Raw genomic sequence first — 22,977 nt, 5'->3', positions numbered from 1 at the left:
AAATTGGTAAAAAAACTTAGAACTCGTATTAAATGAAGCTCACTGCTTCAGCGATTTCCACATCTACGGTCAGGGGACCGCATCTGCGAAAATGGCCCAAGAAGGCTAGGACCGCTTCTGTGGTTCCTGACCTGGCCTGCCTTGGCCGCATCTGCGATAGAAGGCCCGCTTCTGCGGTCTCTCACCTGCGGTCAACCAACCGCAGGTGCGGTTATGACAGAAGCATATGCTTTAGCACTTCTCAAAAATTCTAACTTCACTCGAGCCTCGTCCGATTGATATTCGGGGCTCCTGGGCCCCGCCCCAACATATTGGCAAGTCTGAAATCATGAAGCGGACCTACTCGAACCTTTAGAACGCCCGAAACAATGCTAAATCTATGAATCACCCCTTAAAACCAATTGAATCAAACTTATGAACTTCAGGTTCTTAATTTTCCTCCAACGAGCCGAAACACCCTTAAACTACTCGGATTGACACCAAATTTTGCGGCCAAGTCTTAAATGATATATCGGACCTGTACCAGGCTCCGAAACCAACATACAAGCCCGATACCCATGGAATCAATCATTAATTAATTTCTTTAAATCTTTAAAACTTCAAATTAACAATTTGGAATAAAAATTCATTACTCGGGGTAGGGACCTCGGAATTTAATTCCGGGCATACGCCCAGGTTCCATATTTTCTTACGGACCTTCTGGGACTGTCAAATCACGAATCCGGGTCCGTTTGCTTAAAATATTGACCAAAGTCAAACTTAGCCTTTTAAGAAAATCCTAAAGAATCAAATGGGCATATTTCACCCTAAACTCTTCCAAATCCCTAACCCACCATACCCACAAGTCGTAAATTTGTTAAAGCAAGCGTGGAAAGTTTTATTTAAGGGAACGGTGTTCTAAAGGCAAAACGACCAGTCGGGTCGTTATAAAAAAAATAAAAGAGTACAGAACCTTCATTTTCTCTTTCATGAAATATCTTCTAAAAGGCATTCATGGTATTTTTTCGATACACAAACACATGAATTAAAAGACACTTTATATAGAAGGAACTAATAAGTTATGATGCATTTAATGATGTAAACTTAGAATAGCTTGGCTAAAGGGCGAGTTTAAGATCAGAGATATAACCATGTGTTATTGAGAGAAAAAATGCACAGAAGAGATTGAGAGAGAAGCACACTAGCCAGCCACTTCTATACAGAGATAAGCGAGGGTTTGGGAAGAAAAGAAATGGAAGAAAGGGTAAAAATATCTTTTCAAAATAATTTAATAGAGTAATGGATTTTTGCTCAGCATTAGAAATGGTGGATAAAAAATAAACGCCATCTTATTTAGTGGCTACCACACGCCATTTTTACAATATTTTAGCTCATGGGTCAATTTGCGCTGAGCCCATTAACCCATTATGTTTTTGAGAAACTTTCAGAAATCACTATGTTTTAGTGGTTATTAGCTAGTTGTAGCTACCATTTACTACATGACTTCCTATAGCTATATTTTCAGGTTTTTTAGAGTGTATTCGATATATTTAAACTACTGTATTCATGAATACAGTAGCATTTCTAGGCATGAAACAGGAGATTACAACTAGACAGATTTTTGTATTCGAGTGTATTCACAATATGTATTTGTGAATACAGTAACGTAAATAGCATAATTCATGTTCTATTCAGCTGTTTTTAAACGGAAAGTGAATCAATTAACATAGTAGACTCCTAATATAATTCAACAAACTCAATTATAACACACAAAATTTGTATTTCCAGTTACAAAAAAGATTCTCAACCGAAAAACACCCCAAAACATAGCAATCTTCAGAGAAAATATGCTGAATATTTTTTTCAGCCGATAAATACAACAAAAGCAGAGCAATTTAAATACATATATACATATGAATACATAAATTATATTAATTAAAGAAATATATGAATACATTCATGAAATACAATGAGACAGTGAATACGATGAAATACATGGAATACAACGAGATATATTGAAATACGATGAAAAAAGACAATGAATACAATGAAATAGATGGAAATACAGCAAGATACATTGAAATATATTAACAGAAAATTCAAGTTGCTCAGCCCCAAACTCCGTCGTCATCGTTCAAGAACAACCATAATGTCGTCTCATCGAGAAGGCCGTGATTCTGAATCGAAACGCCACTGTTCCGACATCAGTTATACAACACACATCTATTTATTTTTGAATTCCCCCACTTCAGCAAAAAATAGAGAAGAAGACCAAAAAATCATACACACACAGATCTGTCGCCAATGACCTCAAAAATTCTCTCACCCTTAACCCTTGAATCTCCTCCCCTTTCTTCTCCACCTCTTCGGACTCAAGCAACCTAACAAGCACACACAGATAGAAATGGACAGATTTCTGGGATTTTGGAAAAAGAAACAGAATACATAGTATAAAGGCTAGAAGCGAGATGAAATGAAAGGCGAGAGGTGCGAGTTCTAGCGAGTTTTTGGTGTAGTTCGAGTTTTCCGGCGAGTTCTGAGTTCATCGAACATCATACTCTAAGGTTTCCGGGTAGATTCGCGGTTCCGTAGAGGTCGTCGAGTCCCTGTCTACTATTCCGGTTGTGGTCATTTTCCGATTTGTCTTCTGAGTTGCAGTCTTGAATTCATCAATAAAAGCTTTTGGTTAGGGATAGGAGAAATTTGAGTGGAGATAGAAAAATAATACAAACCTTATTTTATGGCTTAAGGGTAAGAGGTAAGCACAAATAGATATTTGGCTATAAAAGATCAAAAGGTAGCTATGGAATATAATTTTTTAAAAGGGTATTTATTTAAAATAAATAAGGTATCAACCTTTGGTATAGGAGGTAACTACTCCTATTTTTTATAGCCCATTCTGACCCATTAAGCAACCCAAATCCAACCCATAAAACTCACCCAAAACAAAAGGGATCTCAACCCAACTTATTTACAAATTTACTTAGTTGTCCCAATTTTACTCATTTTTTAATTTTTTTTTATTTTCAATTTTCTGTTCTTTTGTTTTCTGCACCACCCACCCATCCTACCCACTCTAAACCGCCTCAAAAAAATATTTTTTACATTTTTTCTATTTTTCTACACCACCCACCCACCCTACCCCTACCCTACCCCCCTCAAAAAAAAATTTATTTTTTTAATTTTATTTTCAATTTTGTTTTGTATTTACTTTCAAAAAAATCATGATATCTACTTCCATAGTTAGAATTGTACCTTAAATAGGATTCATCTACTATAAAAAGCGGGTCTTAATCATCTTGTAGACACCTTACATTCACACAGATCAAAGCAATACAATATTCTCTTTTTAATTTACATTCTCTTGTTTATCAGCTCATTGCATTTTAACTGTTCTTGCATAACAAGCTCGGGGGTATCCAAGCTCGAAGGCTCTGTCTAAACGCTGGTTTGCTTTATATTAATATTCAATTTGCATCACTTATTTTTATATTTATCAATTGGTACTAGGTGAAATCACATATTCTTAAATCCACATTATAAGTTTAATTGTTATCCAATTTTTAGGGTAAACAATTTTTGTTTTCAAAACTTGTTGTTACTCCCAAATGCACACGCAAGTATACGTGGTCAACAAGTAATATAAGATTGTAAGTCTAGATATCGTACCCACAGGGACTTGTGATTAACTATCAACTAAGTTAAACCAAACAATTAATCTATTCAAGCAAATCCTAACGTATGAATATTCAACTAAAATTAATCTAGAGTAACAAATTAAGAGATTAAAGAAAACAAGTTGGCAATATTATAGAGACAAATTTAATGTGAATGAATATTCTAAAGCTATGGGTTAGCTAACAATCCCGTTGAGTTTTCCACTTAAATTGTCTAATTAATTTATCTGGTCTATTGGATGACAGGGTTAATATTGCTCGTAGCCTTCTCCCGAAGTACGACTCACCTATTCAAGGTAATTAACACCTATATTCTTATGGAATTAGAATTAAAAAGAACGCATTAATAATTCCTGTATAGTAACCAAGTAAGACGATTAGGTATATTCCTATCCTAACCGCAACCCCCCTCCCCAAGAGTTAAGATCTTGCTCTACTTAATCTTATATGCAATCTAGAATTCCCTTTTCCGAGTTCAATCTTAGATTCATAGATCGTATTCAATTGGTGATAAAGTAATCAAATAATTAAGGGCAAGATTGAATAAATAAACCAATATGATAAAATAATAAGAACAATTCAAGTTTCAAACTACAACGTTCATGTAGCACCCAAAACACTAGAACTAATAAACTAGGAGATTAAAAGAAGAGGAGAAGAAAAACTAGTTAGAAGCCTCCTCCAAACGTGGTGTGTGTTCCCCCACGTGAATTCTCCTCCAAAGTGTGTTAGATATCTCCAAAGTGGGGTCTCTCCTCTCATAGATAAGTTTAGTCTTGCTTTTATATGTATTGGTAGGTCTAGGGCCGAAATAACCGTGTCCCGGACGAATTTGGACAACTTTCATGCCACTGGCGCCCTGGCTGGCATCCTCCACGACGCTGTAATATTTTTGATTCTGTTTCTGGCGCCACAAGTAGGGCTGGGCGCCACCTGTGGCGCTGAAATATGCCCTTTCCTTGTTTTTGTCTGTTTTAGCTCTAATTTTGCATATTCCGCCCCCGATTACTTCCGGATCATTCCTACATATGAAAACACATCAAATTAACATAAATTAACACATTTCACATCCTAAATCCATGAAACAAAAGCAAGATATAAGGTGATATCCGTACAAATATATATACTTTAAGCACAACATCACGTGTCATACTTAAAGATTGAACCTCAAACTTAATTCTAACGTACTTAGATTATTGGATCCACAATGAGTTTATATATTATTCTAATCATCACAAAAATATTGTTGCTAAACGTACATGACATTCACCTATAATCATTTCTATCTGATACTTTTCTGATCGAGAGTTCAACAAGAACTCCTCTTTTCTTTAATCAAACGGTGGCAAACATATCAACGATAATAAATTTGGTGAACAAGCTTAGGAACAAAAGATTTAGCTTGCGCGTCTCTGACTTGAAAAGGTTTGCTCATGTTCCCCTCACGAACTGTCTAGATTGGAAAAAAGATATATATATATCTATATATATATATATATATATATATACCCCCGTATATTCTGAGATTATTCTTTCCTTTAATAGAAAAATACAAAGTCTTTTTTAGCAAGCAAAATAATAAGATATACAAAACGACTGTTGCAACTCAAGAAATCATAATGTCGTGGACTAACAACATTCAGACTAAATAATTCATACGTCTTTAACAAATTCCATTTTTATTAAGCTGAAAATCAAAATCCCAATATATCTAAGATAAAGCATTTGATGAAGGGAAAGCCGAGAAAAGGAAATAAATAAACAATAAACAATAGGGAAGCGAACGATTATGTGCACACGATGTCGCCATCACGTGAAAGTAAATACATGTATTATATTCATAAAGTGAGGATGTTATTAAAAATTAAGAAACGCCTGTACTCTCAATTTATCTTTTTCTTTCTTGTTTTCTTTAATCAGAAATTGGTCTGAACTTTTATTGGGAAGGGACTTAAGTTTGTGAGGTGTTGTCCTAATTTGCTTATCATATTTAGTTTTAGGGGTGAAAATTTACGGGATAAGTGTTAGTGTATTTTTTGTGTTTGCTTCTTTATGCGGTTGTTCTCTTGATATTTTATACTCTCTTTTGTAAGTATGGTGGATTGATCATCTCCACCGTGGACGTAGGTCAATTGATCGAACCACATTAAATGTTTGTCTCTTTTGATATATTTCTCTTTTGTTATTTGATTTATCGTCGTTCAAGTGTTGCTTTACTAGCTTCCACATGACACCTATGTTTTCGATCCTAACAAAGTTAACATAAACATCAAGAGTAGGTAAGTTATTCATATTTAATGGAGAAAGAAGTGTTATTTGTATATTAAATTCCAACGTATATAGCTCTATTTTACGATCTTATTGTGTTACTAATGTGAAGCAAAACCATGGCCCATGGCTAAGTAAACCTCTAGAGAATATATATTCCGAATGTCCCATATTGTAATCTCAAGAAACTACGTTAGGTCGCTTAATCATCGAACAATAATTAATTAAGATGATGCTATTTGTATCTAAAATCTATATTTATATTATTGAAATTCTTAACCACTTAATTAATGGTTGTTCATGATTAGCACTATGTGATTTCTATAAGGGCTCTTACTTCTTTTAAACAACTACTTTTAGCTTTTATGTGTGGTGTCCTCGCGTGAAGAATCATTATTTATTATAGGATCAAATATAACCACTTTATTTGTCTTCGCTTGAACTGTAGATTTTCAATATTCGATAGTATTTCAAATACTGAAACTCAATCTTTTTCAGATTGATGATCAAACCAGTATTAAAACATACTAGTACTACTTTTGTATTTACAAGTACTGAAATAGTATTATTTATGGCCAAGCAGAGCCTTTTCGCTTGTATGAAGAAAGCAGTAGGTTAGTGAAGGGAATCATATTCTAAAATTGTGAGGGAAAATCCTATTCTAGAATTGTAAGTCGAACTCCGCGTTTCCTGACTTAGACAAACCATCTTTCCGCGCAAAAATAAAGTTATTCAAAGAATTATAGTCTAAAGTAATATCTACATTATATATATTTGTAAGGTTTAGAATATTTTTATTATACTGCATACTGCCAAACTGGAACAGCGAAAACAAAGAGTTGGTCTTCATTTCTTCATTTGTGCATGATATTAGAGCAAGCAAACGTACTTTCATTTGAAGCTCAATGTCATTCATAAGTGAAAAAAATATTTATACTTGCTTGGCCAAGAAAAAGAATTAATCAGGCTTAAACGTGAGTGACCTGTAACCTCGTATTGAACTGGAAGGTTTGAACTCTAAACTGGAGTTAATATACGGGAGGACGTTGAGTTAATAATTGTTTCTCATGGATTATGTAAGAATTTTCAAAAGAGTATATAAAAGTAGTTTTGGATCACTCTACACATCGCAATAAGTATTGAATGCTTATACTCTTTCTCTTATATTTATTCTCACCAACTCTTGCTATGTATTCTCTTCCGTTTGTACTGGTTTGAGTAAGTTTGTTTTGATGAGTGACAAATAAATACATGCATGAACCACGTCCATAAATAGTATACACAAGGCACGGGCAAATTCAAGCACAAAGCATGCACGTGAATGGGATAAGCACAAGTGGTTATATCTAATATCCACTGAACGAAAAGGTTGCATAATTGATAAGGAGCATGACTCCTTACTTGAAGAGAACTCTATCCTAGATAAGGGAGGAGTTAGAAGTTGAAGATAACTAGAACTCTTCTACCATGGAAGAATATAGCGTTAGAACTCTAGTTAATCCATATTCTACTAATTCTATATATATAATCAGTTGTGTTCTCTTTTACAGATGCGCACAAACGCTGAAGTTAAACAAGAGTTGATAACAAAATAGCAAGGCATTTTGCAAGCAATCCCTGTGTGATTCAAGTGTGCGAACCTGAAGCTACATGAACCAGATAGAAAACCAGTTCCAAATGTCTGTCTTTTATTCTAGTTTCATTGTAGTAGGGGCTTTTGAGTTGTATCTTTTAGCATTCTCTAGAAACATTTATACTAGGTACTATGAGTGTATTGTACAAGTTAGAGTTAACTTGAAGTTGTCACAACAGTCTGAGGTTGGTTTCCACAAAGAGTTAGAGGTAATCCTTAGGTTTACAAGAGATTTATAACCGCTGTTTTTGGCTCAGTGATTTAGTAAAGTGTTGGAAAAAATTTTAGTGGGTAGTAGGTCGTGATTATTCACCTTTTGATCCAGGTGTTTTTCACGTAAAAATATTTGTGTTCTGATGTTGGGCATATTTCTATATGTTTTGATGTTACTTTACCCATATTTTAACAGCTTTTTGTTGCTATTTGGTGTTAAAAATGCACAACATGGTTTAATTATTGGTTTTATGACTAATGGAGTTGTGTGTGAAGATTTAGGGTGTTTGGAGTGCAAGAATATGAAGAAAAGATGCTCCAACTAGAGGAGAAGAGGGTGGATGCGTTGCATCAAACCTTGGAAAAAAGGTTACTTGGTGCACCCTTAGCAGTGAAGTCGGCCCATAGCATCCCCACAACATCCGCACCTGGGCAAAGCTAAGATGGAGGAACAAAGGGTAGATGCGAAGCATTCACCCCAGCATGCGAAGCTGAGAAGCGGAGGATGAGGTAGATGCGAAGCATCCACCCCAACATCAATCCCTGAAGTAGATTCGGACTAGGATTAGAAGAACTTTGGCCCACGACTTTTGTACGCAATATAAAAGCCAAAAACACCTCTTTTAGGTCATCTAACATATTGGAAAAGGAGAAAAAGCCATGACAAAGCTTGGGAACAACGGAATTCATCTTGAGTTCTTACTTTCTCCTTCTTTTATTGATTTTTATGGGTTCTTGGGAATTACTTGAAATTGTTACTATGAGCATGAGTGGCTAAGAACCCTATTGTTCTAGGGTCATGAGTGAAACATGAATGTTGATGTTTAAAGTTTAATTTGACGAAATTGGTTTTATCATATTGGGTTGTTTATTTAATTCTGTTTTTAATTATTTTGCTGAGTAGCTAACAGTGAACTACTATCTACGAATCTAGAGTTGAACTCGAAAGTGGGCATTCTAGATTGCATATAGAATTAAATAGAGCAAGTTCTTAAACCTGGGCATCGGGGAACGAATTCGCAATTAGGATAGACATATACCTAATTGTCTTGTTTGGTTGAAATACCGGAAGTATAAATGCATTTTTGTTAACCTTAATTCCATAGACATATAGGAATTAATTTCGCTTGAATAGGCGAGTAAGAATTCGATAGATTCTTATGAGCAATATCAACCCTGTTAATCAGCAATCCAGATAAATCAATTAGTCATTTTAAGCCAAGAACGCAACACGATTGTTAGCTAACCCGTGACCCTAGAATATTCTCTCCTACTAATTGTTATTGAAAATTTCTATTTGGTTTGGTGGATTTCTAGTTAATTCATTGCTTGATAATTTTAGTTAGTAAATTGGTCACTTCCATATTTTGTGATAGATCTCTTGAATCGATAAGTTAATTGAGTTTGAATCAGTCAAAAGTTAGTCATAAGTCTTCGTGGAAACGATACTCTACTCACTACTTTATTACTTGACGATCGCGTGCACTTGCGTGAGTATTTTTGGTCGTAACAATTTTTTGGCACCGTTGTCGGGGACTTAGAATCTAGCTACTTGACTGAGTTAAGCTTTTATTAGTTATTTGTTCAAGCTTTAATTTTCAATTTACTTGGTTTGTGTTAACACATGCTCTTCTCTTGAATGCGGAGGAGTAGAAGCGCAAACAATCTCCTTCCTCTGAATCCTGAAATTGAACGAACACTTCACAGAGTGCGGAGAGAAGTCGAAGCTAGAACTAGAATAGAAGGAGGGTTGGACATTATAGTCCAACCATAGTAAATAGAGATGACAGGTAATGCAGAGCGTGCTGTGATTGAAGCTGCAAGGCCCAATCTTGCTAATATGACTCCGACTATTGTGAAGCCTGAGATCACTGGGCATTTTGAATTCAAACAATACATGGTACAACTGATTCAGTCCACAGGGCAATATATGGGTCTAATCTCATGAAGATCCGCAGAGGCACATTCAAAATTTCTTAGAAATTACGGACATTTACAATTATCCGAACGTTTCCAAGGACTATGTTAGGCTAACACTTTTCCCCTTTTCACTGCTGGGGGGAAGCTAAGGAATGTTTGCAAAAGGAACCCGCGAACTCAATCCACACTTGGAATGATCTAGAAAGGAAATTCTTAATCAAGTTTTCCCCACTAAGAAGACAAAGTCATTGAGGAGTCAGATTCTTGAGTTTGAACAACGGGATGGTGAGACACTTCATCAAGCATGGGAAGGATACAAGAAGCTACTCAGAGACTACCCATATCATTGTCAGACTGATGAGGAATTGGGTCACACTTTTGTTGATGGGCTAGATGATGTATCAAAGATGAATCTTGATTCAGCTTGTGGGGGTAGTTGCATGGCTAGACCGTACAGTGAAATCCAACTCTTTCTAAATAACTTTACTGCTAATGATCATAATTGGCAATAGCAAGGAATGTTTGCAAAAGGAATGTTTTTCTTTGGCCATCGATTCTTTTCCAAGGGATGAATTTTTGAACGGGGTATTAGTTTTTCATTTTAGAGTAGTGTGGCATGTAATGATTCAGGCTAAATTCAGCATATTCTGTGACTTGTTTGATATTAACAGAGTTAGACCTGAGCATGTGGATTATAACTTTCTCAATGAGTTTGTGAGGACTGTTTTTGCCTTTAAAAGTTGAATAGCTTCTCCGTGATGCTTAGGCTCACTGTCTTGACTCCTGTGCTAACTGTTGTGCTGTGTGCATTAAAAACTGGGACTCAACTCAGTACTTGCTTTGATTGAAAGTTAAAATGTAGTCATCCTAAGTGAATCATGTGCCAATGTGTGGTGAGACTTTTTTGTTTAAGTTACGTGTTGTACATTTGTGTTTAGAACTTGCCCGGTATATGAGTTGAAGCGAAATCCTAGGTTCTGCTCGGTCTGAAATATGATTTTAGACCTTCTTTGATCCTTTTGAAATATAATGCTACCGCAATTAAAATCATCCCTAGTAAGCCATTTTGAGTCTATAGACTTTTATTTGGCACCCACATTACAAGCCTATGCCCTTTTTTGTTCTTAATTGATATTGTTTTGATCCCTTTACCTCGCAAGGCACTTTAATTGAAAAATGAGCGCTAAAATAAGTATGAAGGGACTGAGTGTGGGGTGACTTTTGAATGGAACCAATGAAACAAAGAAGGGTGCACTTATTTTGTAAAATAATACACCACTAGCGAAATTTGGAAAAAAAAAACTGTAAAAAAAGATAAGGAAAACTGAATAAATTGTTGTCCTATTCTTTCTAGTGGGGTATACATTAAGGTGGTGCTTAAAGAAAAAGAGAACGTTGTTGGGAGTGATGTTTGTTGAAAAATGGAAGTTGGGATTGAAGAATTTGCGCTCAAAGTTGATTATGTGATGTGTTAAAGTGTTTAGGAGGGTGAACTACTATTCCTAAATATATCCTATCCATCCCTTAGCCCACATTATAACCATGAAAAGTCCTAATTAATTTAAGGTCGAGCAAGCCTACATTAGTAGAGATTTACATTAAGGGGAAGCATATGGTACCTTTTGTGCGCATGTGAACTTCATTGAGAGAGTGAGAGAATTCTTCTAATGTTTTGAAGTCCTTAAATTACGTTCAAATTTTATTTGAGTGTGCGGACTATCTTTCTCGATTTTGTGGTGAGGCACATGGTTCATGATGGATATGCGAGTTTATTAAACTTTTCAGTCAGAGTGAGTAAGTTGGTCTGAAAGTAGTTATCCTAAGGAGTCAGTTTTTGAGGTTGAGATGTCCCGAATGTGCTATTTGATTGGTTTGAATTGTTCAATAGTGTAATTGGCCTGTTATTAACATGGAGAAGGAAGTCCGAGAATGCATATGCAAGGGGCTAATTGTTGGTATCAACCAAAATCATGGGTGTTTAAGCTTAATTGAAATGTGTGGTTTGATAGCGATAAGCTTAATTTTGTTCGATCGGTTGTGGGTTGATTATACTTTGCCTGAGGACGAACAAAGGTTTGAGTGTGGGGTGGTGATGTTGGGCATATTTATATATGTTTTGATGTTACTTTACCGATATTTTAACCGCTTTTTGTTACTATTTGGTGTTAAAAATGCCCAACATAGTTTAATTATTGGTTTTATGACTAATGGAGTTATGTGTGATGATTTAGGGTGTTTGGAATGCAAAAATATGAAGAAAAGATGCTCCAACTAGAGGATAAGAGGGTGGATGCGTCGCATCCAACCTTGGAAAGAAGGTTACTCGGTACACCCTTAGCAGTGAAGTTGCCCATAGCATCCCCAAAGCATCCGCACATGGGCGAAGCTGAGATAAAGGAACAAAGGTTGGATGCTCTAGCATGCGAAGCTGAGAAGCGGAGGACGAGGTAGATGTTTTGCATCTACCCCAGCATCAATCCCTGAAGTAGATTCGGACTAGGATTAGAAGAACTTTGGCCCACGACTTTTGTACGTAATATATAAGCCAAAAACACCTCTTTTAGGTCATTTAATATATTGGAAAAGGAGAAAAAGCCACGACAAAGCTTGGGAACCACGAAATTCGTCTTGAGTTCTTACTTTCTCCTTCTTTTATTGTTTTATGGGTTCTTGGGAATTATTTGAAATTGTTACTATGAGCATGCGTGGCTAAGAACCCCATTGTTCTAGGGTCATAGGTGAAACATGAATGTTGATGTTTGAAGTTTAATTTGATGAAGTTGATTTTATCATATTGGGTTGTTTATTTAATTCTGTTTTTAATTATTTTGCTGAGTAGTTAACAATGAAGTACTATCTACGAATCTAGAGTTGAACTCGAAAGTGGGAATTTTTGATTGCATATAGATTAAATAGAGCAAGTTCTTGAACCTGGGCATCGGGGAACGAATTCGCAATTAGGATAGACATATACTAATTTTCTTGTTTGGTTGAAATACAGGAAGTATAAATGCATTTTTGTTAACCTTAATTCTATAGACATATAGGCATTAAGTTAGCTTGAATAGGCGAGTAAGAATTCGATAGATTCTTATGAGCAATATCAACCCTGTCAATCAACAATCCAGATAAATCAATTAGTCATTTTAAGCCAAGAACGCAACACGATTGTTAGCTAACCCGTGACCCTAGAATATTCTATCCTACTGATTGTTATCCGAAATTGCTATTTGTTATGGTGGATTTATAGTTAATTCATTGCTTGATAATTTTAGTTAGTAAATTTGTCACTTCCATATTTTGTGATAGATCTCTCGAATCGATAAGTTCATTGAGTTTGAATCAGTCAAAAGTTAGTCATAAGTCTTCGTGGGAAAGATACTCTACTCACTACTTTATTACTTGACGATCGCGTGCACTTGCGTGAGTGTTTTTGGTCGCATTATGTTCTTTATTTTCTGCACTTATTATCCTACAATTGTAGTGTAAGGAACACATGGAAGAACCAGGTTCTTCTATAATCCGTGCATATAAAAAATTGGACACCACACAAATCACCCCCTCCCCCTTCTTGTGTGGTATTGAAGTACAAGACATCGATTGGTATCAGAGCGAGTTATCCTTGAAGAAGCTAACACCTTAGGAGAAGATCAAGATGAGTGCACTGCCTAGAAATTGGGATAGGCAATCCACTACTAGGCCACCACTCTTTAATGGCCAGTACTACTCTTGGTGAAAGTCAAGAATGAGAGATCACATACAGGGAGATGACTATGAGCTATGGGACATTGTCACTGATGGTCCACTGGCTACTTTTAAGAAAAATACTGAAGGAATAAATGTGCCAAAGACAAGAGTTGATTGCAATGCCGAGGATCTGAAGAAGTGGGAAAAGAATTCCAAAGCCAAGAAGTGTCTTGTTTGTGGACTTAGTCTAGACGAGTATAGCAGAATCCAAAGCTGTTCCATTCCTAAGAAAATTTGGGAGACACTGCAAGTGGCCGATAAAGGAACAACTCAAGCGAAGAGACCTAGAGGAACTCTACTGTACTCTCAATATGAGAACTTTGCTATGAAGAATGGAGAATCCATTCTGGAGACACAAGGTTCACTACATTGACAAATGAACTAAAATCTCTTGGAAGGATTATTCCTGAAGAAGACAGAGTTGAAAAGATACTCACTAGGGTCTTGCCAATTACTTGAGAAAGCAAGATCAGTGCCATCCAGGAATCAAATAATATTACCACTCTCCCACTAGATGAATTTACTGGGATTCTCACTGCCTACGAACTTAGGAGACAAACCATGAAAATAGATGTACCTAACAAGAAAAGGACTTTGGCACTTAGAATCACTAAAGGTTCTGATTTGGAAGATGATGAAATGACAATGATTATCAAATACTTCAAGAAGTACCTAAGGAGAGGAAAGGGTTCTTCAAGAAGTGGAAGCTATATCAAGGCAAAACCTCCGGAGAAGCAAACCAATGATGGCTGCTACAAATGTGGAAAGACTGATCACATAATCAAAACTGTCCTTTATGAAAAACTGAATGGAAGAAGGAAAGAGCTCAATGAAGGAACTGGTTCATCCCAAGAAAGGCAACAACAAAGGATCAACCAAGGCTATGGTTGCTGCTTAGGGAGAAAGCTCAGATGAAAGCTCAGATGATGATGTTGATGATGAACGAGCACTAATGGCTATTCGAGAATCTGATGAAGAAACCGAGGTAAGTATCTTTCATCTAAAAGACAAGATTAAATTTATATCTAAAGAAAGATTATCTAAATTATTACTAGAGCTGATTAATGAATCTGAAGAAGTGAATAATAAAAAAGAACAGTTGTCAAAAGAATATGTAATTTTGAAAGCTAAGTGCAAAAACCTGGAATTTAGGTCTTATGAAACTGAAAGCGAAAATACTATGTTGAAGAACCAGGTTCATGCATTTGATACAACTGTCCTAGAACTTAGATCTGAAAATCTATTGAAATTAGGAATAGGTAGAAAGACAGTTGGTCACACACAACTCACTTTAGAAGAAATTTAGGAAAAATGAAAGATGAGTTGTATAAAAGGGATGAATTGGTAAGAGTCTTAAAGAAGGATCTAAATAAGGTCAAGCATGAGATAGAAAGAACTTATAAACAGGTCCTCTTATACACTTTCATGTCTACAAGAACATCATAGTAGTAACAGGAGAGGACTTGGCTTTGGTAACTCTTCACCTAAGGGAGATCCCAAAAGAAAGTGCCTCACATCCCTGAGAATAAATTTGCACACACTATGGTAACACTGGTCACTATAAGAGTGATTGCACTGCAAAAGAAAAGGCGGATCAAAAGAACAAAAATTTTGTTCTAGGGAAAAATAGGCTGCCAAGTTGGGCTAAAAAGAATATGATTTATCCTTTTGCCTAAAGAAAGGGACCCAAATTAGTTTGGGTTTCTAAAACTAACCCTTGATTTCTTTTTGCAGGTCCAAGTGAAGGGGAACAACCAAATATGGTACATGAATAGTGGCTACTCAAAGCACATGACAGGAAGCAAGAACTAGTTCTTTTCATTTGAGGACCTTAAAGGAGGTAGTCTCCTTTGGAAAGGGAAAGAAAGGTGAGATCATTAGGGTTGGAAAGGTAGGCAGATCTGATTCTCTCTCTATTGAGAATGTCTACTTGATATATGGACTAAAATACAACCTAATAAGTGTATCACAATTGTGTGATAGAGGTAACATGGTAGCCTTCACCTCTATAAAATACTTTGTAATTAATCTTACCACTGACAAGATAGTTTTGCAGGGAAAAAGAGTGAATAACATATATGTGGTGGATCTGTCCACACTTTCAGATAATGAAATCACTTGCTTAAGTGTATTAGACAATGATCCCCTCTTTTGGCACAAAATACTTGGACATGCCAGTCTAAGCCAACTCAACAAACTAGTCTCCAAGGACTTGGTGATAGGGTTGCCTAACATTAAGTTCAAGGAAGATAAAGTTTGTGAGGCTTGTGCAAAGGGGAAGTAGGTAAGATCCTATTTTAAAAGCAAGAAAATGGTAAGTACTACCAGGACGATGGAACTGGTCCATATGGATCTATGTGGACCAATGGGACCATTGAGTAGAGGTAGTTAGAGATATCTTATGGTGCTTGTTGATGATTACTCTAGGTTTACTTGAAAACTATTTTTAGCATCTAAAGATGAAGAATTTGATATGTTCACTTCATTTGTTAGAAAAACTCAAAAATAACTAGGTAATCAACTTGCATCAATTAGGTTTGATCATGGTATTGAATTTGAGTATGCTAAATTTGCTGAATTTTGTAATAAGCATGGCATAGATCATAACTTGTTTGCTCCTAGAACTCGACAACAAAATGGATTAGTTGAAAGAAAGAATAGAAAATTGGAGGAAATGGCTAGGACTATGCTACTTGCTAGTAAATTTCCCCATAGCTTCTGGGCAGAAGTTGTGAACACGACAGACTACATTATAAATAGGTGCATGACTAGACCTCTTGTTTAGAAGACTACCAATGCGTTACTTAAAGGGAGAAAGCCAAATATAGCCCACCTTAGGGCATTTAGATGCAAGTACTTTGTGCACAATAATAGAAAGGATTCCCTAGGTAAATTTGATCCTAGAAGTGATGAGGGAGTATTCTTGATATATTTTTCATACAGTAAAGCTTATAAGATTTATAATAAAAGAATTATGTGTGTAGAAGAAAATGTATATATTGTTTTTGATGAAACTAACATTCTTTTTGAGAGGCAGGAACAAGATGATGAAGCAATTAGACTGGTAAGAAACTTAAATGAAACCACATCCCAACCTGAAGCTGCACTAGAGGAAGGAACATGTGATGGAATAGGTCCTTCCTCTCAGGGCAACCTGACAGGGGAACTGAACATAGAGGAACTGATCCTCAAACCTAGTGAGAACCTATCCATGAACTTGTTACTCAGCAACAAAGCATTAAACAAACATTGATAACTAGGGATTCTAGTCTATTTTATACTCCTTTTCCTTGAGTTTTGGACTAAAAATGTATACAAGTAATCCTGAAAGCTTACATGTTGTGCTTATTTGCAGTGTTTGGTCAAAAAGTGACAAGGAAGTTAAAACCAGCTCAAAAAGGAGTGAAACCTACTCAAGTACTAAGAACAAGTCAAAGCACTACTACAGCAGTAAATCCACCACAACAGCAATAGACCCACCGCGACCGCAATGCATTTGTTGCTGTCTGCGGTGGAAAAGATCAGAGAGTATACAATTTTGGAAGCTCAAGCAATGTGGTCCACTGTAGAAGGGATTCAAAGAGCTAAGATTTTTGAAGTTTCAAAACACCGCTGACCGCGGTGCATTTTGTGTGGCAGCGATAAAGTCATCGCGGCCGCGGTGGTTGGATTCAGAGAACAGAGATTTGAAGCTAAAAGCCCCACCGTGGCCGCAATCCATTTCTTGCGGACCGCGGTACCTGCGTCAGGGGTATTTTTGTCTAGAAAATTTGGCATTGTATAAATACTTGTTTTTAAGAGTTTTAGGGTATCTTATCTGTAGCTGAGCACGTGAATGGTATTTTTAGCTATTTTGAGCAATTATGTAGCTAGTTTAACATTGAATATTCAAATCTTAGCTTGTAATTATATTTTATGGGTTATTCTTCATCTAAATATCTGATTTCTTCCATTATATGAATAGCTAGACCCATTAGCTAGGGTTGTGGCTCAACCCTAGTGTGGGTATTTGATGGGTCTCTTGTTTTAAGGCTTAGATATTTATGAGTGGTTGATATTTGGCCTGATTTGCGTTTTTCATGTTGAATTAATGGCTGCAAACACTAATTTGTGCCGTTTTAACTTGGGCTCTTCTTGAGAAAGAGAGTTTGAGTCTAGAAAAATCAGGTCAACAAGGAATTGGGGCGTATTCAAGTGATTGATAGCCCAAATTAAAGGGTTAAAACTAGAGATAGTAATACCCGACTTAAGCCTATATTGCTTGCACAATTTTGACACTCAATTGGTCTTGAGAAAGTCAATTTCCAAATTACAAATGCTGAATTTGTTGGAGCATCGAGGGTATTTCACAGGTGCTCCCCATCAGAATGCTTACAAAAATCTTAAGGGCTTTGTGGATACCTGTTGGGGCAAGCAAGCAAACAAATGTGTCAAAGGATGCACTTTGATTGAGATAATTCCCTTTTTCACTTAGAGGGAAGGCTTTGGACTGGCTTTAAAGGCTTCCTAACCATTCTATCACTATTTGGGATGAGTTGGCGGATAAATTCATTGCAAAGTTTTCTCGCCGGGCCACATGGCAACCTTGAGGGATGAAATCTTAGCTTTAAAACAGGAGCCCAACGAACCACTACATGAGATATGGGAGAGATACCGGACCATGGTAAAGGAATGTCCAAATAATAATATGACTGAGGCAATGATACAACAGACATTCTACCGAGGCATTAACACAACAAATCAGTGCATAGTGAACCAACTCACTGGGGGCAATTTCATGAACACACCGTATGATAAGGCTAATGCTATATTGGATGAGATGGATGACACGTCCTTCTCTTGGCAAAGTAGAGCCAATGTGCCACAGGGTGACCCAATGGTCATTCACTTGCACAAAGAGCTCCATGATCATGGGCAAGAAATAACAGAACTGACAACAACAATGAACCATCAAGCAAAGGCATAATTACAATAGGTTCAATCTCTACGACAAGTAAATGCTATGGAGGGTGTCAACATGTTAGTGAACAAAAGAAGACAAATAGGTCAACAGAACTAAGGGAGTTTGGATAAATATGACCAAGATAGTAGTGGGTTCCAAGATGATGGGTATGATGAGCAGAATGAAGAAGTGCAATATGTGAACAACTATCAGGGCCAAAGGGGCAATTCTTCTAACCAACAACAATGGAGACCCCAAGGATATTAGGGAAATCAACAACAATAAGGGAATAGTAATTGGGGGAACAACAACCAAAATTCAAATTAGGGAAACCAGAACAATAATCAGAACAATCAGGGTAATTGGAGTGGCAACAACAACAATCAGGGTGGTTGGAACAATGGTAATTAAGGAAGTCGGGGGCATGGCTTTCAAAGGTCCCCGATGTATCAACAACTGAACAATCCACCCCATTTCCATCCCAAGGTCCTAGATCTTCTAACAGTGAAATGGGGAGAATCTAAATGATGTTTGAACAGATGGTGAAAAAGAATGCTGACTCTAATGCCCAGTTGGCATCCCACAATACTTCAATCAAAAACTTGGAGGTTCAATTAGGCCAAATCTCACAATCCTTGAATACTCTTCCTAATGGGGCTCTACCTAGTGATACGGTAGTCAACCCAAAGGGTGGGAACAATTTAGGGCATGTAATGGCAGTAACTACAAGAAGTGGACGAGGCGGTGATGTGAATGCCTCCAAACAAAAAGAAATTTTGAGTGATGAAGTTGAGTTGCAAGAGGATGAGATTCCTTTGGTGGATGAGAATGTGATTGATGAGAATGTAAATGAGGAAGTGAGGATTGATATCCAAGATATCGAGGTGGAAACTCAGAATGACGTGAACCCATCTAGGGAACACGTAATAAACATGCCGAAAACATTTTTGCCTAAAGACAAGGCTCCTTTGCCAAGGCCACCTTCACCTTATCCTCAAAGGCTTGCGAAGCAGAAAAGTGAGAACTAGTTTAAGAAGTTTATTGACATGATGAAGAGCTTATCAATAAATGTTCCTTTGGTGGAGGCTCTAGAACAAATGATGGGGTATGCCAAGTTCATGAAAGACTTGGTGACAAAGAAAAGATCCATGGATTGTGAGACCATCAAGATGACCCACCAAGTTAGTGCAATAGTGCACTCGATAGCTCCAAATCTAGAAGATCCTGGCACTTTCACCATTCCTTGCACCATTGGGAGTGAAAACTTTACAAAAGCTCTATGTGATTTGGAGGCAAGTATCAACTTGATGCCTTACTCCGTTTTCAAGACTTTAGGTATTGGGCAACCTAGGGCTACTTCAATGAGGTTGCGAATGACGGATATAACTATGAAAAGGCCGCTTGGTATTGTAGATGATGTTCTTGTTCGGGTGGGCAAGTTCATTTTGCCCGCTGATTTTGTGATCTTGGATTGTGAGGTTGATTATGAGGTTTTGATCATATTGGTAAGACCTTTCCTTGCAACTAGGAAGGCCTTAGTTGATGTGGAAGTAGGGGAACTCACCTTCCGAGTGGGTGATGAGAAAGTGGTCTTTCATGTGTGCAAGTCAATGAATCAGCCCAACAGTTCTGAAGTGTGCTCTTTCATGGATCTTGTCATGGCAGTGATAGTTGATGATACTTGTGCAATGATAAATATGGAGGACCCTCTAGAGGAGGTATTGTTGAATCTTGATGTAAATGAGGATAAAGGCCGGGTGGAGTGTGTCAATGCTTTACATGGAATGGGCTCTTACTCTTATGAGCCTCGAAAACTCTCTTTGGATCTTGAGAATAGGAAGACTCTACCAACAAAGCCCTCAATCGAGGAACCTCCCATGTTTGAGTTGAAGTCGTTGCCTCCACACCTCAGGTATGAATTCTTAGGCCCTAGTTCAACTTTGCCAGTTATTCTTTCCTCTTGTCTTACTAACATGCAGGTAGATGCCACTTTGGCGGTGCTCCAAAAATGGAAGAAAGCAATTAGATGGACTTTAGCTAATATTCGGGGGATAAGCCCCGCCTTTTATATACACAAGATTATTCTTGAAGATGATACAAAGCCCTCCGTGGAACATCAAAAAAGGTTGAACGAGGCAATGCAAGAAGTTATGAAAAAGGAGGTGATCAAGTGGTTGGATGCCGGGGTTATGTGCCCAATCTCTGATAGCTCTTGAACTTCGCCGGTGCAATGTGTGCCGAAGAAAGGTGGTATGACCGTAGTTACCAATGCGCAAAATGAGTTGATTCCTACTAGGAATATCACCAAATGGAGGGTGTGCATGGATTACCGCAAGTTGAATAAAGTGACCTAAAGGATCATTTCCATTGCCTTTTCTTGATCAGATGCTGATCGAGGCCAACCCTGCACTACTATTGAGTAGCGAGAGAGGGTCGAAGTAGCTTTTACCCTATTAAGGTCGGGATCGATTTCCACAGGGAGCTAGAAGTTGGAGTTGAGTTTCTATCCAATTGAGAGTTGTGTATGTGTTCCAAATTACACTTCTAAATATTTTTGGGTTTTTGTTTTACTTCTAGTTTTATCAAACTACAATGCTAAGTTAAACTAAAATAAGCTAAGAGCAAACTATTGTGAGTTGTTCAAATGGGTAAAAGGCACTAGGGTAGTGACTTTTACCTAGGTGGTCAATTAACGGATACTTAAGTCTAAGGCATGATTGACATATTCGGGGAGTATGACATAACCGTTGCACGATTTTACCCACTCTACACCTCTCGGTGGTTCGAGTGATTTTTGCCCGAATTGACTTTCTCAAGACCAATTGGGTATGCAAATTTGCACAAGCAATCAAGGTTCAAGTCAGGTATTACTATCTCTAGGTTTAACCCTTTAATTGGGGCTATCAATCACTTGAGTATTCCCCAATTCCTTGTTGGACCAATTTCAAAGACTTAGGCTCTCTTTCTTAAGAAGAGCTAAAGTCAACTAAACACAAACTAGTGTTTGCAACCACCAATTCAGCAATTAAACATGAAATTAGCCCAAATATCAAACACCCATAGTCAATTTAGCCTTAAAACACAACACCCATTAATTATGGGTCAAGCCACAACCCTAGCTTATGGGTCTAGCTACTCATAATTGAAGAAGAAAACAAAGAAATAGATGAAGAAAATCTCATATTAATTAATTGCTAAGATAAGATAGAATATTCAATGTTGAAATGAAGCTAAAATTGCTCAAAATAGCTAAAACTATCGAAGTCACGAGCGCATCTCAGTACAAAATCTATCTGATGACCTAAAATGGGAAAAGAAGCTATTTACACTTAGCTGAAAAATCTGGACAAAAATAGCCCTGCGGGGCTAGTGCGGACTACACAAAATCACGTGCGGCCACACTAGGGCTCTGAACTTGAAAATCCAACTCTCTGAACTCGGGCAATGCGGACCGCACAGAATCGAGTGCGACCGCGGTGGCTTCTAGTGCAGTCCGCATGAAATGGAGCGTGGACCACATTGGCTTCAATCTCCAAACTGAGACTTCTCTGATCCTTGGTTCTGCAGACCGCACTAAATCGAGTGCGGCTGCAGTGACTCCAATGCGGACCACATTAAATCTCATGCGGCCGCATTGCCTGCACCTCAATTGTTGTTATTACCATTCCAATTTCCTTGGTTGTTTTGATTGTTGTTCTGATTACCCCAGTTGTTGTTTTGGTTGTTGTTCCCCCAATTACCATTGACTTGTTGTTGATTACCCCAATTGCCTTGGGTTTGCCATTGTTGTTGATTAGAAGAGTTGCCCCTTTGGCCTTGATAATTATTCACATATTGTACCTATTCGTTTTGTTTATTATAACCATCACTTTGAAATCCACCACAGTCATTATCAAATTGCTCAGAATTCCCTTGGTTTTGTTTCCATCCTTGTCTTCTTTTGTTGAAAAGCATGTTGACACCCTCCATGGCATTCACTTGGCAAGGATTTTGAACTTGTTGCAGCTGTGGCTTTGCTAGTTGGTTCATTGTAGTTGTCAACTCAGCTATAGCCTGCCCATGATCATGTAATTCCTTGTGCAAATGAATAAATGAGGGGTCACCCTGGGGCACATTGGCTCTACTTTTCCACACGGAAGAAGTGTCATCCATATCGCCAAGAATGTCACAAGCCTCATCATAAGACAACTTCATGAAGTTGCCCCCAGCAAGTTGGTTCACTATGCATTGGTTTGTGGTGTTAATACCCTGGTAGAAAGTCTATTGGATTATCGCCTCGGTCATATCATTGTTAGGGCATTCCTTCACCATTGTTCTATAACGCTCCCAAATCTCATGCAAAGGTTCTGTGGGCTCTTGCTTGAATGCCAAGATCTCATCTCTCAATGTAGCCATATGCCTCGGTGAGAAATTTTTTGCAATGAACTTATCCGCCAACTCATATAGTGATGGAATGGTTGGGAAGTTGCTCAAGCCAATCAAGTGCTTTCCCTCTAAGTGAAAATGGGAAGAGTCTCAACCGAAGAGCATCCTCAGACACGTTAGTTTGCTTACTCCCCCAACATGTATCCACGAACATCTTGACATGTTTTTAAGCA

The 22,977-nt window shown here is 37.4% G+C and overlaps 2 protein-coding genes across 2 annotated transcripts; both read left to right on the top strand.

The window, feature by feature from the left end:
- Positions 1–13,435: 13,435 nt before the first annotated feature.
- LOC138881200 (uncharacterized) lies at positions 13,436–13,810 on the top strand. Its single transcript, XM_070161409.1, has one exon. It carries the CDS (start codon positions 13,436–13,438, stop codon positions 13,808–13,810), a length of 375 nt encoding a protein of 124 aa, XP_070017510.1.
- Positions 13,811–19,425: 5,615 nt separating this feature from the next.
- On the top strand, positions 19,426–20,405 carry LOC138881199 (uncharacterized). The gene is made up of 2 exons (XM_070161408.1): positions 19,426–20,143; positions 20,359–20,405. Exons 1-2 carry the CDS (start codon positions 19,426–19,428, stop codon positions 20,403–20,405), a joined length of 765 nt encoding a protein of 254 aa, XP_070017509.1.
- The last annotated feature ends 2,572 nt before the right edge of the window (positions 20,406–22,977 follow it).

This window comes from Nicotiana sylvestris, chromosome 11 (genome assembly GCF_000393655.2).
Source record: "Nicotiana sylvestris chromosome 11, ASM39365v2, whole genome shotgun sequence".
In the NCBI taxonomy this organism is placed as follows: domain Eukaryota; kingdom Viridiplantae; phylum Streptophyta; class Magnoliopsida; order Solanales; family Solanaceae; genus Nicotiana; species Nicotiana sylvestris.
The sequence above is the reverse complement of the archived record's forward strand: the minus strand, read 5'-3'. Positions and strand labels throughout refer to the sequence as shown.

Coding starts and splice junctions, on each gene's coding strand:
- LOC138881200 (XM_070161409.1), top strand. CDS start 13,436: ATGAGAGATCACATACAGGGAGATGACTATGAGCTATGGGACATTGTC.
- LOC138881199 (XM_070161408.1), top strand. CDS start 19,426: ATGATGAAGAGCTTATCAATAAATGTTCCTTTGGTGGAGGCTCTAGAA. Junction 20,144..20,358: donor GGATAAAGGCCGGGTGGAGT/GTGTCAATGCTT, acceptor ACTAACATGCAG/GTAGATGCCACTTTGGCGGT.